The following is a 20,000-nucleotide window of genomic DNA, read 5'->3' as shown; positions in this document are numbered from 1 at the left end:
GTCTTGAAATGGAGAAACAGATCCGTAGTTATGTATGGGTACATTTCTCTTTTTAAGTCTCTACAGAGCGCTTTCGGGAAAGCTCTCTGTAAAGATGTTTTTTTCAAATCTGATTCCCCATTCCATTAAGAATCGGATTAATGTTTACCCATGCCTATAACATTGTAAAATCAGTCTAAACTTAAGGGAATTACTGTCTATAACGTGAATTATTCAGTTTGATAAACGAACATATAAGAGAAACATAACTTTTCCCTCCGGTGAATACTGATACACAAACCATTTTACCGGGAGGTAACTGTTTCCATTATAAAGGAGATAACCCCGTTTTTAATGCCTCGTTTTAATGCAGTGTGAGTATGCCCTAACAGTTATTGAGCGCCTCAGTAGCTTGGTAGGTATGGTCTCGGGCTGCCACCTCGGTGGGCACGAGTTCGATTCTCGGGCATTAAAACATGCAACGTAAAAACACCATACAAACCTAACAGTCATGAAAAGGATACATCCACGCAGGTGTAAAGGGGAGTCATTAAAACGGTAAAATGATTTGTGTACATTATTGTATCGGTATTCAATGGAGGGAAAAGTTATGTTGAATACATGTCAACGACTTATTGGCAGTCCTAACCAGCGATTCATACAATCATCCACCAGATGCCAAAGTTTCCAACCTGTTTTGTGATACGTATAAGGTGGTGAAGTCTGTTTATGACGTTTGAATGCAAGGTGGACGCAGCCTTAGGATTTAAATTATCTACGAATAAGAACTGATTTGTCTTGACTCCACGTTTCCTTAATTCATTTCCCATAGACAGTGGCGCTGACAATAAACAAGATTCATATAACTCTTCAGAGAGACTAATCACTGCAAAAGGTTTTTATGCTGTTACTAAATTGTCTTATGACGCGTTCCAACTTCTCAGGCCAGGAAGAATACAAAAGTAAATGAATCGGTCCTTTTGACAAAAAAGGGGAAACCGGTTTGGTCGTCATGGCTCGTCGTTTTGCCCGTTCGATTCTATACACACTATAAACCCAAAAATAGAAGCAAAACCTTTCAAGTTCTTTAACCTACATTTCGCGACAAACACCGCCTCAATCTCTGGCCAAAATATGCAAATATCATCAACATATTCCATCCTCGCTCAACACCCACAGTTCTCCTCATAAAAGAAATATATTTGTTGACTTGAAAAGCCCACGTATCCCTAATGTATCACATTCCTCGGTACGGAGTGAAAAAAAAATAGCTCGTTTGGAGCTAAACCAGTGTTTCAACAACAAGCGTTCAAATCTGAAAAGTGATTTACGCTTATCTCCGAAGGTATTTTTACCCTCACCCTCAAAGCAACGGCCTTGACTGACTAACTGACCGACTGACTGACTGACTGCCTCTATTGATTATTCCACCTCACGCGAGCGACAGCTAATGAGTATACACTTGGAAAGATAATTATGTTAATGAAACGCGAATGCATAGATTAAAAAAGGTAATTAGGGCAGGGTAATCAGAGGGTGAACATCATAACAACGTTGTTGTTGTTCATTCTCGAAATAGCCGGCAATCGAGCATTCAAAAGGCAAATAGATAAAACTTAAGGAGACACGGGAGTGTTGTTGCCCCCAGAGAATGCTACCTGCTAATTACGCTAGTAGGGTTTTTTTTTTTTACTTTTTTCCCAATCTTCTGTCCTGTTCTTTGCAGTTGGCAGCAAAATATTTTAGGATAGAACACAATATAGAATTCAGACCAAAGGACAAGAGCAGGGACCTATAAGGTCATTCAGTTGTTAGGAGAGGGTGGAAAGTAGCAAAGATTATGAACGGAGGTGCAGTTAATGGAATGAAAGGCGTTGCAACTAGGGGCATCATCAACGGTGCAAGGAGCCTTAAGTAATGCCCACACAGCGCAGAAGCGTGAGGCGTCCTTACGGTACTACCCCCACCCCCCTTACGGGGTACCCCGCTATAAAAACAAAGACGAACACGTAACAGCCAGTTGGCTGCAAAGGATTCGGGAATCATTACATGCAAAGGAGGGCAGTCAGAGAAATTTTTTAAAGACGAGCGCACCTTCTCTCTCTCTCTCTCTCGGAGCCATCCGTTGCAACCCTGGAGTAAAAATCGACAACGCGACGTCAAACCAGGTAATCTACGAGCGCAAAATGACCCTTAACTTATGGCCAGAGAAATCCCCGATCTTTCACGCAACAGGTCTTGCGAAATGAGCAGCGTGAGTGAGGAGAGGATCAGCGAGAAAGAAAGTGGGGGATGTTGCAAATGCCGCTAAAATTTGGTCTGCACTTTTTTTTTTTTTTTTTTTGCTATTCTCGTCCCCCTCATCTTTCATGGATTAGTGTCGTTGCGGCATTTTTTCTAAGCATTACTGTTATTTTCTATTCAAATGCAATATTAGTACAAAGCGAGTACTAGCTTCAGAGAGAGAGAGAGAGAGAGAGAGAGAGAGAGAGAGAGAGAGAGAGAGAGAGAGAGAGAGAGATATTCAGGCTCCGTAGAAACTCCGCACCGGCCCAAGAGTCTTGTCGCACACGAGGTTAACTTCAGGGAATTCAGTTTTAATAATGAACACTGGATTCCTACAATGGGAAATTAGCCTGCAACCGCTAGATTCTCCCGAAATGAATTTACGTAAAACACAAAATTACAAAATATTCGCTATGGCTGAATAATACAACTTCCAAGAGAGAAAAAAAATAACAAGGGTCAAATATCACTCGTCAAATTACCTTGCAGCTTTAGGCGTGGTGGTCGTGGAGGTAGACGTGTCGAAGTAGATGTAGAAGTAGATGTAGAAGTAGAAGTGGATGTGGAGGTGGAGGTGGAGTTAGACTTGGTGGTGGTGGCGGTGGAGGTGGAGGCGGAGGTGGAGGCGGAGGTGGAGGCGGAGGTAGACTCTATTGTCATCGTCGAAAAACAATGCAGAAAAAAAAATGAATTATATCTCTTGAAAAACATGCAGAATATCTCAGGTCAATATTCGGTTCATAAAGCTTTTAATTTAGTTTAGAATTTTTATGAATGATAAAAAAAATTGATTGATTGCATCATATGGTATCATTATAAAATTTTTAATTTATTCAATACTGTCTTATATACTAGATGATAAAGAACAAGATAGTATCATATCGTATATGAGTTTTGTCGTGAGCGTACTTTATTTTGTCAATTTCTTTTATAAAATTACGAAAATATATTTTCCCGAGACGTATAACAAATAAACCAGGTTAAATTTAGTGTTTGCAATATTCGTTTTCAAAAAATTACAATTTCCTAAAAGCAGATACTGGCCGTTAATAAATATAATATTGATTTTGACTCTCAAAACACGGTATACGTCAACAAAAATCAAGGCGCTTATGCCAACATATGCAAAAAAACACATATATATGTATATATATACTTATATATACACATAAACATATACATATTGCAGACGTATACGAGTAATACACAAACAACATACACAGACAAAAGCAGTATGTACAGTTAAACAAACTTTTTTGAAAAATAAATAAAAGGTTCCTCTCACAGCCGTGATAAAGTTTGTGTGGTCAAAATTAACATATCGAGGAACAATACACATAGATACACATAGCACATGGACACAGCACATAACCATAACACATTAATCTCATAATGACGAACATATAGTATGTATTTCACGTGGACGTAAACGCTTTGACACAGGGACAGGCTGACCTCAAGACGAGCTTTTTATCTGTAAATCGCTTTGGAAACTTTCATTTCATTTTTGCTAAACGTCAGATTCCCTCCTACATCATTTCGACCTCAAGGAAGTCTGCATTCATCACAAACTGACAACTTTATTAGGTTTTCCATAATAATCTCGATCCAAAAGTATTCTTTATCAATTATTTAAAAAATGACATCATTCTTTTTCGAACATAATTTCCATCTGGACGAAGTGGGCATTACTTAGAAAACTGACAACATCAATAACTTTAAGGTACTTTTACTTACTTGAAAATTTTCCAGAAATTTCACTTATAAATGCCAGATTCACTTTTGTTATTGAAGTAACGTCTGACTCCTCTTTGCCAATTGAAAGAATTACCTCACACTTTTAGAACATGAGGCCAACATTTGATTGACTTGAGCAGTGACCTTTTAACACGACTGGACACCAGACAGACAAGGACAACACAGACAACATACAAGACGGCCACAGGACGTAAACAAAACATTTATTTACAAGTAGCGAACAACACTAGACGGACAACAGTAAAACAACTAAGCGGGGGCCCAAACGTGCACACCACTCGGAACACTTCCTTCCGGAGTGAGCCGATGTGGAAATAAGCTAATGTGACTGGTGGAACAAATATTGATGTGATGCGTGATCATCTGGTCCAACACGTGAATGCTTGGTATAGTCTCGTTTGTATGAACTTCCTAGAAAACTTCACACATCCAAAAGTTCGAAGATACTGGTGGTCGGTGGTAGAGCTGAAGGGCTCTCTCTTGTCATCAACAAACACGTTAATTTCAGTCACCTGTCTGTTCATTTAGAGTCGTCTTCATTCCTACAAATGTCAGATTTATTAAAAAAAAAATATCAATGTCTTCCTCGCAGTAATCTGTCTGTAAGGTTATCTTCGGCAATGGTATTGTTTCAACAAAAAATTAGGAGTTCTCTGCAGCATCAGTTCCTTTTAAAAAACTGCTCAATTATTGAGATTTGTCAATTACTTTTCTTCTTTCAACTTTTCCTCGACAAGCAACTCGTCTTTGAACAAATCGCAAGATGCCATCCCAAGGACTAGCTACAGAAACATGAAATTCCTAGAAAAATACCGACCATGATATTGTGTCAAGTTTACATCAAATCGCGTCTTCAATTAGCCAAGACACTGGTTCGTTGTGTGTTATGAGTCTCGTGTCTCTTTTCCGCTGTTAGTAAGTAGGTGTTCTGAGACGTCCATCACAAAAAATTTCAAAATCCTTCTTACCTTACTCGTCGTTCCTCATGGAAAGGAAGGAAACCCCTCTGGTGGTTAATCAAGATCCAAGGGATGGTTAACACAAAACCCAGTGGACCTAATGACATGATTTACAACACACTGATAGCAGTGGTGGCACCTCAGGACGAGAGTGACCTCACAACAGTGACCTCTCTTCAAGATCACATCTCGAATGTGACATTCACCCGTGGTGCTAACTTCCGGTATATTATTATCTCTCTGCGCCATACTGTACCAGTGACCATTGACTATTTCAGATCATATGATGAGAGATATCAAAATGAAATTAAGTTTAAATAGACAATTCATTAAATCAAACAACAATAACCAGTATACAACCAAAATCATTGCAGGTATTTTTATGACCCCCTTGATTGTTGAATATTTAAAATCAGTTCCTGATAACATTGGGCTACGAAACTGCAAAGTATTCTGAAGGATTACCTGGAATTAGGGCTAAAAAAGGGTATTTTTTTTACTGTTTATCAAACCTTTGCCTCGACTTATTTTTAGAGACAGAAAGGCACTTTCCGAAGCTTCCCGTAAACCTGCGGGGTTGATAACTCACCCAGGGGGTGATATATCACCCACTGAGGGATATCTCACCCGTGATGTGATATCACTTATGGAAGTGATATTTTACTCACAGGGTGATATCTCAACTGTGGGGTGACACCTCACCTGTGGGCTGATATCCCACCAGTGGGGTGACATCCCACCTGTGGGGTGACACCTCACCCGTGAGGGTGATATTCCACCCATGTGGCAACACCTCACCCATGGGATGATGGGGTGGCAACACCTCACCCACCGGGTGATGGAGGTGACACCTCACCCGTGGGGTGATGTGGGTGACACCTCACCCGTGGGGTGATGGGGGTGACACCTCACCTGTGGGGTGATGGGGTGATATTTCACCCGAGGGGTGACAGTGACATCTCACCTGTAGAATGATGCCTTACCTTTGTTGGGTCCAATTCCAAGGCCGTTGGCTGCCTTCGGTGTACTGGTAGTGGTAGTAGAGGTAGAAGTGGTGGTAGTAATAGTAACATTAGTAGTAGCATTAGTGGCGGTCGCAGCAGTAGTAGCAGTCGAATTAGTACTACTACTATTAGTAGCGTACAGTTCCGGGAGTGGTAGTAGTAGCAGTCGAGTTAGCAGTGCTGTTGGTCCCACTAGATGTTGTTGTCTGTGATGTGGATGAAGATGTGGTGTTGGAGGATGATGTGCCGACAGCGGTGGAACCCGTCGTGGTGGAACCACTGGTGCTGTTGGAACTGGAGGTGGAAGTGCTACCACCTGTTGTGGAACTGGTTGCATTTGTGGGCCTGGTGGAATTTGTGGAACTGGTTGCATTTGTGGAACTGGTTGAATTTGTGGAACTTGTGGAGCTGTTCGTGAAGCCAGGTGAGACGGAGGCGGAAGTTGTGGATCCTAATGGTGTCGAAATAAGAAAAAGGTTATGTAGAAGATGTCTGAATAATAATAATAATAATAATAATAATAATAATAATAATAATAATAATAATAATAATAATAATAATAATAATAATAATAATTATTATTATTATTACCATCCAGTCGAACTGGAGGATTATGATAGACCCCCCCAAAAAATCAAAAAAATAATAATAAATAATAATTATTTCATTAATAACTGCAGAGCACATTTTTAAAAAAAAATGACAATAACAAAAGTGATTTGATTAAAGATTGTAGAGCTTATTTTAGAAAACTGATGATAATAGTTATATTGTTTGGTGATTACAGATCATTTTTAAAATAATAATAATAATAATAATAATAATAATAATAATAATAATAATAATAATAATAATAATAATAATAATAATAATTCGACTGGGTGATATTTATAGTGTGGGCCTATTATTATTATTTTTTTTTTCTATCACAGTCCTCCAATTCGACTGGGTGGTATTTATAGTGTGGGGTTCCGGGTTGCATCCTGCCTCCTTAGGAGTCCATCACTTTTCTTACTATGTGTGCCGTGTGATCCTAGAAAAGGCACACATAGTAAGAAAAGTGATGGACTCCTAAGGAGCAGGATGCAACCTGGAACCCCACACTATAAATACCACCCAGTCGAATTGGAGGACTGTGATAGAACAAAAAAAAATAAATAATAATAATAATAATAATATAATAATAATAATAATAATAATAATAATAATAATAATAATAATAATAGGCCCACACTATAAATACCACCCAGTCGAATTGGAGGACTGTGATAGAACAAAAAAAAATAAATAATAATATAATAATAATAATAATAATAATAATAATAATAATAATAATAATAATAATAATAATAATAATAGGCCCACACTATAAATACCACCCAGTCGAATTGGAGGACTGTGATAGAGCAAAAAAATAATAATAATAAGCATGTTTTAAAAAATCAGTTATTGTATTACGAATTGCAGAGCATTCTTAAATAAAAACCTTAATAATTATTTTACTAGTAACTATAGAGCATATTTATTCAAAAAAATTACATTTACCACTTTTATCATGTTAGTGATTGTAAGGCATATTTACACAAATGTTATAATTTTTTATAATGACTGTAGAACGTATTTAAAAAATAATAATAACTGATATTTTATCAGTGAATGGGGAGAATATTTAAACAAAAATTATAATACTATTTCATTAGTGATTGCAGAGCGAATTTACACAAAAATAAAAATAATTATTTTATTAGTGACTGTAGAGTGTATTTAAGCATAAGTTAAAATACTATTTTTTTAGTGGTTGCATTTAATAAAAAATTATAACATTTATTCTAATATGCATTATAGAGTATATTTAAAACAAAAACAACTTATTTTACACATAGCAATTTAGACCAGACTCTAAGAGATTAATCCATTGACCCTTCACTGACCAAGGCAGTGAATCAGCGAATCATGTACCTGAAAGTTGGTCCACTGGAGTGAGCCGCACAGCATACTCGATTCCTCGAAAACATGTTTTATGCTTTTCGTTGAGATACATCGAAATCCGAGTCCCCGTTCTCGAGGTATTTTGTTTGTGGAGGAAGGTGCGAGCGAAATACACATATGTACAAACACACCAATAATAATAATGGTAAATTGAAGTCCTGATTATCCTAGGTGTTATTCCTAAGCACTTCGATTGACGAGAGAGAGAGAGAGAGAGAGAGAGAGAGAGAGAGAGAGAGACCTTACCTTACCTTACAGACCTTACATCTTGTTCGGGTTGCCCCAGGTCCCTCAGTGTGAGGCACCTCTAATGCCTACCAGAGAGTTGCCAGTACATCTTCCGGTATATTTTGCATCTTCCAATCTTGGATGGTCTGGGATGCAGCTTAGATATTTGTCGAGCTTATTCTTAAACACATCTACGCTCACTCCTGATATATTCCTCAGATGAGCTGGCAACGCATTGAATAGACGCTTCTGCATTATCGATGCTGGTGCGTAGTGGATTAATGTCCTGTGTGCTTTCCTTATTTTTTCTGGTGTAGTTTTGGGCACTATTAATCTACCTCTGCTTGCTCTTTCTGATATTTTTAGCTCCATGATGTTTTCGGCTATTCCTCCTATCTGTTTCCCATGCCTAATTAATTTCATGTAGCCGCTCTTCTTCCTTTCTTAGACTAGTATAAATTTTACAAGGGATTGCGTAGTCTTTCCCAGTAGTCAAGATCCTTAACTTCTTCTATTCTAGCTGTAAAGGACCTTTGTACACTCTCTATTTGTGCAATATCCTTTTGATAGTGTGGGTACCATATCATATATTGAAATATTCAAGTGGTCTACGAACATATATTTTATAAAGCATAATCATGTGTTCAGCTTTTCTTGTTTTGAAGTGCCGTAACAACATTCCCATTTTTCCTTTACATTTTGCCAATAGAATTGCTATTAGATCATTGCATAACATGTTCCTATTCATCATCACACCAAGGTCTTTAACTGCTTCCTTATTTGTGATTGTCTCATTTTTAGGTCCCCTATATGCATATAGCTTTCCTTCTCTGTCTCCAAGTACAGAGAGAGAGAGAGGGACAGATAAACAGAAATAAAGAGTAAGAGACAAGATATAAAGACCGAGCGAGAGAGAGAGAGCGAAAGAGAGAGAGATGACATTTAGTCGAGATGAGGTCGAATAGAGAGGAAAACGAAGAGAGAGAGAGAGAGAGAGAGAGAGAGAGAGAGAGAGAGATGAAGTCAAGTAGAGATAAAGTCGAGTAGAGAGAAAAACGAATAGAGAGAGAGAGAGAGAGAGAGAGAGAGAGAGAGAGAGAGTAGAGATGGTAAAAGATGTAAAGAGAGAGAGAGAGAGAGAGAGAGAGAGTAGAGATAGTAAAAGATGTAAGAGAGAGAGAGAGGGAGAGAGAGAGATGGTAAAAGATGTAAGAGAGAGAGAGAGATAACGTCAGCAGCCGCAGTGTTAAACATGACCTGAGCCGTTGTCATGACGATTAGGCCGAAGCTGTCTGCTATCGCCACCCCCCTCCCCGCCCCCCATCGGGATTACTAAACCTTGCCTCTTGTTTGCTCCGGTCTCGAGAAGCATCGCGGCTCAGCATCTCAGAGCATATGTCCATATATTCCTTTTTTAACACGAGAAGGGGGTCTGCTTACGGGATTTAAATGCCAAGGCAATTACTGGATCCTTTTTTCTACGGGGAACGTGAAATTATGTACGTATATGTAAATACAAAAGTATACAAACAAAATCATATATATATCTGTTTAAAAAATCACAGTAGATGCACGTGACTTCATAAATAAGCGAATCCCACAGGAAAATGATAGTCAGAAATCCAAGCGCTTTCGTCTTTACTAAGACATTGTCAAGGAGCTAATGAAATACAATTGGAGAGAAAGGTCTCAGGTACACAACAAGATCAAGAATACCAGATGGTTAATTGTCGAAAGGGTAAAAATTAAAAGAGATAATCCAGGATTATCGGATATCACACGGTCACAAACCTAAACAGATGTGACCCTAACCGAAATTACAAAGTATCTTTAAAGTCCAAAACATGTAAAAACTTAATATATTAATTTTGTTGCTTATATTTATCTACAACTTTTTTCATTATGAAAGCATCAAGTTTAAATAAACCAAGACTTAAATACCCAAGGACTTTAGTAAATGTGGCATGGAAAAGAGCTAGAAAAACATTTTATTCAACTGATGACAAACTTGAATTTAGTAAGCATAACATTCTAAAATTACCCTATGATGAAAGGTTTTTAGATATTCCTAGAATTTTAAAGCTTTATAACATAAATGTTGTTTTCAGTAAAATTAATGTCAAGAGTTTAGTAATCAAAAATTCTCCTAAAGATCTTCCAGACTGCATATATGAAATTCCTTGCAAAAATTGTGATAAAGTCTATTACGGACAGACCGGTAAATCTCTTTCACAACGTCTCAAACAGCATCAATATTCTGTGATAACTGGGCAAATATCGAATGCATTATTCGTACATATGAGAGATTTAGATCATCCTCGTAACTGGAGTCAAGCAAGAGACTTAATCCCATGTAATGACACAGTTAAAAGGAATATCATTGAATCTTGTTTCATCAAGTCAAATAATAGAAATGTTCTAAATTTAAGTCATGGTTTATTTAAACTTGATGCTTTCATAATGAAAAAAGTTGTAGATAAATATAAGCAACAAAATTAAATATATTCAGTTTTTACATGTTTTGGACTGTAAAGATACTTTGTAATTTCGGTTAGGTCAAATCTGTTTAGGTTTGTGGACGGTGGTGATATCCGATAATCCTGGATTATCTCTTTTAATTTTTACCCTTTCGACAATTAACCATCTGGTATTCTTGATCTTGTTGTGTACCTGAGACCTTTCTCTCCAATTGTATTTCATTAGCTGCTTGACAATGTCTTAGTAAAGACGAAAGCGCTTGGATTTCTGACTATCATTTTCCTGTGGGATTCGCTTATATATATGTGTATGTATGTGTGTGTTTGTGTCCCCATATTACATGTTTATATATGTTTATTTGTATATGTAATATATATATATATATATATATATATATATATATATATATATATATATATATATATATGCATATGCATATATATATATATATATATATATATATATATATACATGTATTTACATATACATATAATACATCAAAACCTAATCATTCTTCACACTGATTTCTCGTCTTACAAACCCTTTTGATGATCTCATAACTTGCCAAACAGTCAAATCCAAAGTTATCCCATCAACTGCAGATTCGAAGATGAAACCACTGTACAGAAAACTTCCAAAGCATCAGGTAGCGACAACATTTCCAGTGCTTTCTGGATATCGAAGGCATTCAGTTCCAACAAAAATTTTTCCTAAATATTCCCCCAATCTATCTACCATATTATTTGGAAGCTTGAATTTCAAGTCAATTTGGGTTGTGGATTTGATCCATATGAATAGGGTTCACCTTAATCATAATAATAATATTATATTATTATTATTAATGTAATAATAATATAATATTAATATTATTATTTTATTATATTATCAATAAGGTGATATAAATAATATAATATATATTATTATTATTATATTATATATCACCTTATAATAATAATAATATATAATTATTATTATTATTATTATTATTATTATATATATATATATAATATAATAACATATAAATACATAATAATAATAATAATAATAATAATAAAATCAGCTTACAGAGAGAGACCACAAGTTACAGGAAAAGGTGATGAATAAATGACCGTATAAATATACAAATATTTGTTCTTTATACAACCGTCGACAGAGACCATTACTCTACCTTGTAAAATTCTTTACTATATCTTTTAAATTTCTTTACTCGTTTCTCAGAAATTGGGGAGACCACGTTGGGGCGAAGGGCGTCTGGTGTCGGTGACCTGAGGACGTATAGGTGTGCCCAAGGATGAATAGATCTGCCTCACTTTGGCAGCTGGGTTGTAAAAGTTTGCTCTCCCGATACAAACGACAAGGGAGTATCCAAACTTCTTGGGAAGTTTGAACGTAGAGAGAGAGAGAGAGAGAGAGAGAGAGATAGAGAGAGAGAGAAGAGAGAGAGAGAGAGACTCAACTTGGGTGTTATTCACATCAGCTTCAATTGAGAGAGAGAGAGAGAGAGAGAGAGAGAGAGAGAGCCTACTCCATCCTCCAAGACGGTAAAAGTACAAGAATCAAGTACGACAATTTTACAGAGCAAAGAATATTTGGAGATATTTTGAATTTCTCTCTCTCTCTCTCTCTCTCTCTCTCTCTCTCTCTCTCTCTCTCTCTCTCTCCAGTATTGAAACCTTGCGCCCTTAATCGAACATTGTTTCAAACTGGTAGAGAATCTGGAGAGGACAATGAGGAGGAGGAGGAGGAGGAGGAGGAGGAGGAGGAGGAGGAGGAGGAGGAGGAGGAGGAGGAAGGGGGGTGTAACGCCCCAAAGGGACAACTGTGTGAAACCCAAATCGCTTTAATTAACCAACTTCAAAGAATATTAAATCAAAATAACTCTTCAAAATATGAATCAATAACGCTTTGGCTTCCATTAACATCACAAATGGCGAAAAGTTTCCTTGATTAACATTATGAATTGATTTATTGTAAAATTAATTAATATTCCCATATCTGTAAGCACTTCGGTATCCATCTCACCTATCGATTTTGAATGAAACGAAATATAAGATTTAGTTCTAGGGCCAAGCGCTGGGACCTACTATAATGACGAGTTGGGGGGGTCAGCAAGATGGAGTAATGCCTACCTGCGGGCATTGGCGGGGGTTCCTGACCGGTGACGATGGCCTTGCGTACGTCCACCAAGTACTTGTCCAGGTCACAATAGCAGAAATTGGGTCTGTAGTTTATCGGCCTCCACTGGAGCCATCCATTCCGTCACCAGAGCCAGGCCGATGACGACGGCTGCCATCCATCCGGCTGAAAAAAAATAATAATAATATAATAATAATAATAATAATAATAATAATAATAATAATATAATAATAATAATAATAATAAATAATAGTAATAATCCTAAGAAAAATCATAATCACATGAGTCAATAGAATGGAAAGGTAAATCCACAGTGATATGTCTGTTTGGTTTTGCTATTAAAATATATAAAGCAGATTTAAAATAACAAAACCAAAGAGACATATCACTGTGGATTTACTTTCCCAATAATAATAATAATATAATAATAATAATAATAATAATAATAATAATAATAATAATAATAATAATAATAATAATATAGAAGAAGATTGGTCAACATCTGGAATGAGAGGAATAACACCCCCCAAACGAGCAGAGGCTGCAGACCGAGTAAGGAACATAAAGAAAAAGAACTGGCTCTCCCAACAGAAAGAGAAGAACTGGAAAGGGAAATGTCCACACGACAACGAATTACACGAAGACGAACTGAGAGACGATGCCACAGAAGACGACAGGGAGGATGAGGTATCAAACAACGACACACGAAGAAACACCGACGAAGTAACAGAGAGGACGGAATGGGTAGAAAAGATTAGACAATGGATGGAGCCAGATACAGAGAGAACAAAGATCCCTCCATGAAAGCCTACAACACCAAGAAATAAGGGAGAAAACAAGTGAGGTTCAATGAAATAATGGGCCTAATACACACCACCAGTATCACAGAAACAAATAACTTGACATATGCAGGAGCAAGATTAGTAGCAGAACTGATGGGATTCGAACACCAACACCACCGTCACAACCAACCCAACGAAACCAAAACAGCAACCTCCTTGGAAAAGGCGCCTGGAAAAGCAAATCATGGTGATGAGATCTGACTTGAGTAAACTGAAAGAGATGGCAGAAAAAAGGCTAAGAAGCAAGAAAACAAGGGAGGAACTCAACGAGAAATACAAAGTACAAGAGAGGGGACTAAACAACACAATAGAAGATGTAAAAACAGAGGCTTAAGGCCAAAGCACACAAGATCCCATGAACAGGAATAAGGGATACCAACAGAACAAACTATTCGCAACCAACCAGAAAAGACTATACAGCCAACTAAGAGGGGAAGACAACCACCCAGAAATTCCTGAAGCCGAACCAAGTAAGAGACTCTGGGAAAACATATGGAGCAATCCAGTATCACACAACAAACATGCAACATGGCTCCAGGAAGTCAAGGAAGAAGAAGAAACAGGGAGAATAAAACAAAGATCACAGAGATCACGACAGACACAGTCAGACACCAACTAAAAGTTTAAAAATTGCCAAACTGGAAAGCCCAGGTTCCGATGAAGTCCAGGGATACTGGCTCAAAAACTTCAAGGCCCTACACCCACGAATAGCAGAACAAACTCCAGCATTGTATCTCAAATCACCAAGCACCCAAATGGATGACCACAGGAAGAACATCCTTAGTACAAAAAGACAAGAGTAAGGGAAATATAGCCAGTAACTACAGGCCTATCACCTGCATACCAATAATGTGGAAGTTACTAACAGGTATCATCAGTGAAAGGCTATACAACTACCTAGAGGAGACAAACACCATCCCCCACCAACAGAAAGGCTGCAGAAGGAAATGTAGGGGCACAAAAGACCAGCTCCTGATAGACAAAATGGTAATGAAGAACAGTAGGAGAAGGAAAACCAACCTAAGCATGGCATGGATAGACTACAAGAAAGCCTTCGACATGATAACACACACATGGCTAATAGAATGCCTGAAAATATATGGGGCAGAGGGAAAACACATCAGCTCCTCAAAAATACAATGCCACAACTGGAATTTTACAATACTTACAAGCTCTGGAATAAGACTAGCAGAGGTTAATTATCAGGCGGAGAGGGATCTTCCAGGGCGACTCACTGTCCCCACTACTCTTCGTAGTAGCCATGATTCCCATGACAAAAGTGCTACAGAAGATGGATGCCGGGTACCAACTCAAGAAAAGAGGCAACAGAATTAAACCATTCTGATGTTCATGGACGACATCAAGCTGTATGGTAAGAGCATCAAGGAAATAGATACCCTAATCCAGACTTGGTTAAGGATTAGTATTCTTGGGGACATCGAAGGATGGAGTTTGGAATAGAAAAAATGCGCCTTAGTCAACATACAAAAAGGCAAAGTAACGAGAACTGAAGGGATAAAGCTACCAGATGGAGCAACATCAAACACATCGATGAGACAGGATACAAATACCTGGGAATAATGGAAGGAGGAGATATAAAACACCAAGAGATGAAGGACACGATCAGGAAAGAATATATGCAGAGACTCAAGGCGATACTCAGGTCAAAACTCAACTAACGCCGGAAATATGATAAAAGCCATAAACACATTATGGGCAGTGCCAGTAATCAGATACAGCGCAGGAATAGTGGAATGGACAAAGGCAGAACTCCGCACCATAGATCAGAAAACCAGGAAACAAATGACAATACACAAAGCACTACACCCAAGAGCAAATACGGACAGGACTATACATAACACGAAAGGAAGGAGGGGAGGGAGGGACTACTAAGTATAGAGGACTGCGTCAACATCGAAAACAGAGCACTGGGGCAATATCTGAAAACCAGTGAAGACGAGTGGCTAAAGAGTGCATGGGAAGAAGGGACTAATCAAAGTAGACGAAGACCCAGAATATACAGAGCAGGAGAAAGACAGAAAGAACAGAGGACTGGCACAACAAACCAATGCACGGACAATACATGAGACAGACTAAAGAACTAGCCAGCGATGACAATTGGCAATGGCTACAGAGGGGAGAGCTAAAGAAGGAAACTGAAGGAATGATAACAGCGGCACAAGATCAGGCCCTAAGAACCAGATATGTTCAAAGTACGATAGACGGAAATAACATCTTCTCCATATGTAGGAAGTGCAATACGAAAAATGAAACCATAAACCACATAGCAAGTGAATGCCCGGCACTTGCACAGAACCAGTACAAAAAGAGGCATGATTCAGTGGCAAAAGCCCTCCACTGGAGCCTGTGCAAGAAACATCAGCTACCTTGCAGTAATAAGTGGTACGAGCACCAACCTGAAGGAGTGATAGAAAACGATCAGGCAAAGATCCTCTGGGACTATGGTATCAGAACGGATAGGGTGATACGTGCAAATAGACCAGACGTGACGTTGATTGACAAAGTCAAGAAGAAAGTATCACTCATTGATGTCGCAATACCATGGGACACCAGAGTTGAAGAGAAAGAGAGGGAAAAAATGGATAAGTATCAAGATCTGAAAATAGAAATAAGAAGGATATGGGATATGCCAGTGGAAATCGTACCCATAATCATAGGAGCACTAGGCACGATCCCAAGATCCCTGAAAAGGAATCTAGAAAAACTAGAGGCTGAAGTAGCTCCAGGACTCATGCAGAAGAGTGTGATCCTAGAAACGGCACACAGTAAGAAAGAAAAAGAAGTGGACTCCTAAGGAGGCAGGATGCCAACCGGAACCCCACACTATAAATACCACCCAGTCGAATTGGAAGACTGTGATAGAGCAAAAAAAAAAAAAAAAAAAAAAAAAAAAATAAATAATAATAATAATAATAATAATAATAATAATAATAATAATAATAATAATAATAATAATAATAATAATAATAATAATAATAATAATAATACAGAAGATGGATGCCGGGTACCATCTCAAGAAAAGAGGCAACAGAATTAACCATCTGATGTTCATGGACGACATCAAGCTGTATGGTAAGAGCATCAAGGAAATAGATGCCCTAAACCAGACTGTAAGGATTGGATCTGGCGACATCAGGATGGAGTTTGGAATAGAATTATGCGCTTTTGTCAACATACTAAAGGGCAAAGTAACAAGAACTGAAGGGATAAAGCTACCAGATGGGAGCAACATCAAACACATAAGATGAGACTGGATACAAATACCTAGGAATAATGGAAGGAGGGGATATAAAACACCAAGAGATGAAGGAAACGATCAGGAAAGAATATATGCAGGGACTCAAGGCGATACTCAAGTCAAAACTCAACGCCGGAAATATGATAAAAGCCATAAACACATGAGCAGTGCCAGTAATCAGATACAGCGCAGGAATGGTGGAATGGACGAAGGCAGAACTCCGCACCATAGATCAGAAAACCAGGAAACATATGACAATACACAAAGCACTACACCCAAGAGCAAATACGGACAGACTATACATAACACGAACGGAAGGAGGGAGAGGACTACTAAGCATAGAGGACTGCGTCAACATCAACATCGAAAACAGAGCACTTGGGCAATATCTGAAAACCAGTGAAGACGAGTGGCTAAAGAGTGCATGGGAAGAAGGACTGATAAAAGTAGACGAAGACCCAGAGATATACAGAGACAGGAGAATAACAAACAGAACAGAGGACTGGCACAGCAATCCAATGCACGGACAATACATGAGACAGACTAAAGAACTAGCCAACGATGACACATGGCAATGGCTACAGAGGGGAGAGCTAAAGAAGGAAACTGAAGGAATGATAACAGCGGCACAAGATCAGGCCCTAAGAACCAGATATGTTCAAAGGACGGAAATAACAACTCTCCCATATGTAGGAAGTGCAATACGAAAAATGAAACCATAAACCACATAGCAAGCGAATGTCCGGCACTTGCACAGATCCAGTACAAAAAGAGGCATGATTCAGTGGCAAAAGCCCTCCACTGGAGCCTGTGCAAGAAACATCAGCTACCTTGCAGTAATAAGTGGTACGAGCACCAACCTGAAGGAGTGATAGAAAACGATCAGGCAAAGATCCTCTGGGACTATGGTATCAGAACGGATAGGGTGATACGTGCAAATAGACCAGACGTGACGTTGATTGACAAAATCAAGAAGAAAGTATCACTCATTGATGTCGCAATACCATGGGACACCAGAGTTGAAGAGAAAGAAAGGGAAAAAATGGATAAGTATCAAGATCTGAAAATAGAAATAAGAAGGATATGGGATATGCCAGTGGAAATTGTACCCATAATCATAGGAACACTAGGCACGATCCCAAGATCCCTGAAAAGGAATCTAGAAAAACTAGAGGCCGAAGTAGCTCCAGGACTCATGCAGAAGAGAGTGATCCTAGAAACGGCGCACATAGTAAGAAAAGTGATGGACTCCTAAGGAGGCAGGATGCAACCCGGAACCCCACACAATAAATACCACCCAGTCAAATTGGAGGACTGTGATGACAAAAAAAAAAGATAATAATAATAATAATAATAATAATAATAATAATAATAATAATAATAATAATAATAATAATAATATAATAATAATAATATAATAAAACTAGAGGCTTGAAGTAGCTCCAGGACTCATGCAAAAGTGTGATCCTAGAAACGGCGCACATTGTAAGAAATGTGATGGACTCCTAAGGAGGCAGGATGCAACCCGGAACCCCACACTATAAATACCACCCAGTCGAATCGGAGGACTGTGATAAAGCAAAAAGAAAAAAAAGAAAAAAAAAATAAATAAATAATAATAAAATCATAATAATAATAATAATAATAATACTAATAATAATAATAAATAATAATAATAATAGAGAAAGAATCTCTACAAGTGTAAAACGGTGCTGAAGTAGCCATTACTTTTAATAAAATGACAATAATAATAATAATAATGAAAAGACACAAAAATGGAAAGCATCTTCACGTTCGCTACAGTAATTATATATAAAGCAAACGTGGAATTTTTGAAACTGCCAGTGTATACTGCAACAGGCAAAAACTTCGTTTCATGGTGGGCCCCCAAAATGAAAATTGAAGCTTGTTAAAGGAAGCCTTTTCTCACTTCTGATCGAGTACATAAATAAAAAATAAATAAATAAATAAATAAATAAATAAATAAACTAAAATATGATACTAGCAGAAAATGAGAAGAAAAACTGAGGAAAGAGAGAAACAATTCACATAAATTTCAAGTAGAAAAACGAAAACAAAAACTGTATATAAATGACTCTGCTACACTTGAGAGCTGCTTATATATGTTTACATGGGATGGATGGGGGCGCCCTTGATTTGAGGGATGGAGTGTGATGAGAGGGTTCGGAAGGGGAGGGGAGGGGAGGGGAAGGGAGGGTGAGGAGGAACCGATGGGAAGAAGGGGGACTCACGGGGTGTTATACAACACAAGTGAAGGGGCGAGAAATGATGTTGATGGCAAATGAGATAATAAAACAGAAAGATTCAGTGTTTCTCGAATAGACAGCCATAAAAGATGTAAGGACGACGAGTTAATGTGAAAACTAAGGATGCTCTGAAGGAGGAGGAGGAGGAGGAGGAGGAGGAGGGGAGTAAAAAAAAAGGCTCAACTGCGGAGTCTAAGCATCCTTGAAAAGGGTGTCATTATCTTCAAAGGAAAGATGAAAACACTCCCCCTACTCAGAACCCTCTTTCCCTTCTCCCCCTTCCCCTTCTCCCCTTTCCCCCACCTCCAAACTATACCCACCCCCCCCCCCCAACCCCCCCCCCCCAACACCAACTCCAACACCTCCCTCCTCCACCTCACAAGGCCTAAAGTTATGCTCTGGCGTAGTTAAACTGAGATTCGATGTTTTGACACGAGCAACGAAAAGTGACGATTAACACAACACTAAGAGTGAGTGATGTTCACTTGTCATTTCGTCTATATATACTGACATCCTGAGATCTCCCTTTGATGTTAGTTCCTTCAAGTAATTAACGAAAGGAGATGTCGCCAGTGACATCGACTAATGACGTCCCCCGAGTTTTATCTTATATAAAAATATAGCGAAAATAAACCATAATAAAACTTTAACATCAAAGTACGTCACAAAGACATCGAGAAGTTCTTTTAAACTAGAATATATACATATATATATATATATATATATAATATATATATATATATTAGTATATATATTTATTATGTATTATATATATATATGTTATATTCAAATACGTTATATTTGTCTGTCTATCT

At 38.0% G+C, this 20,000-nt stretch overlaps 1 protein-coding gene across 2 annotated transcripts in view; it reads right to left on the bottom strand.

Moving 5' to 3' along the window:
- The window catches only part of LOC135206995 (uncharacterized), an 89,890-nt gene that overhangs the window by 33,877 nt on the left and 36,013 nt on the right, over positions 1-20,000 (bottom strand). For both annotated transcript variants that reach the window (XM_064238620.1, XM_064238619.1), the window contains exons 3-5: positions 12,811-12,982; positions 5,966-6,437; positions 2,748-2,915 (exon numbers count right to left, since the gene is read on the bottom strand). In XM_064238620.1, coding sequence (XP_064094690.1) covers positions 2,748-2,915; positions 5,966-6,359 — 562 coding nt within the window. In that variant the 5' untranslated portion in view covers positions 6,360-6,437; positions 12,811-12,982. The remainder of the gene's footprint in view (positions 1-2,747; positions 2,916-5,965; positions 6,438-12,810; positions 12,983-20,000) is intronic.

Source organism: Macrobrachium nipponense, chromosome 31, assembly GCF_015104395.2.
Source record: "Macrobrachium nipponense isolate FS-2020 chromosome 31, ASM1510439v2, whole genome shotgun sequence".
NCBI classification, from domain to species: Eukaryota; Metazoa; Arthropoda; class Malacostraca; order Decapoda; family Palaemonidae; genus Macrobrachium; species Macrobrachium nipponense.
This window is presented reverse-complemented; position numbering and strand designations above follow the sequence as displayed.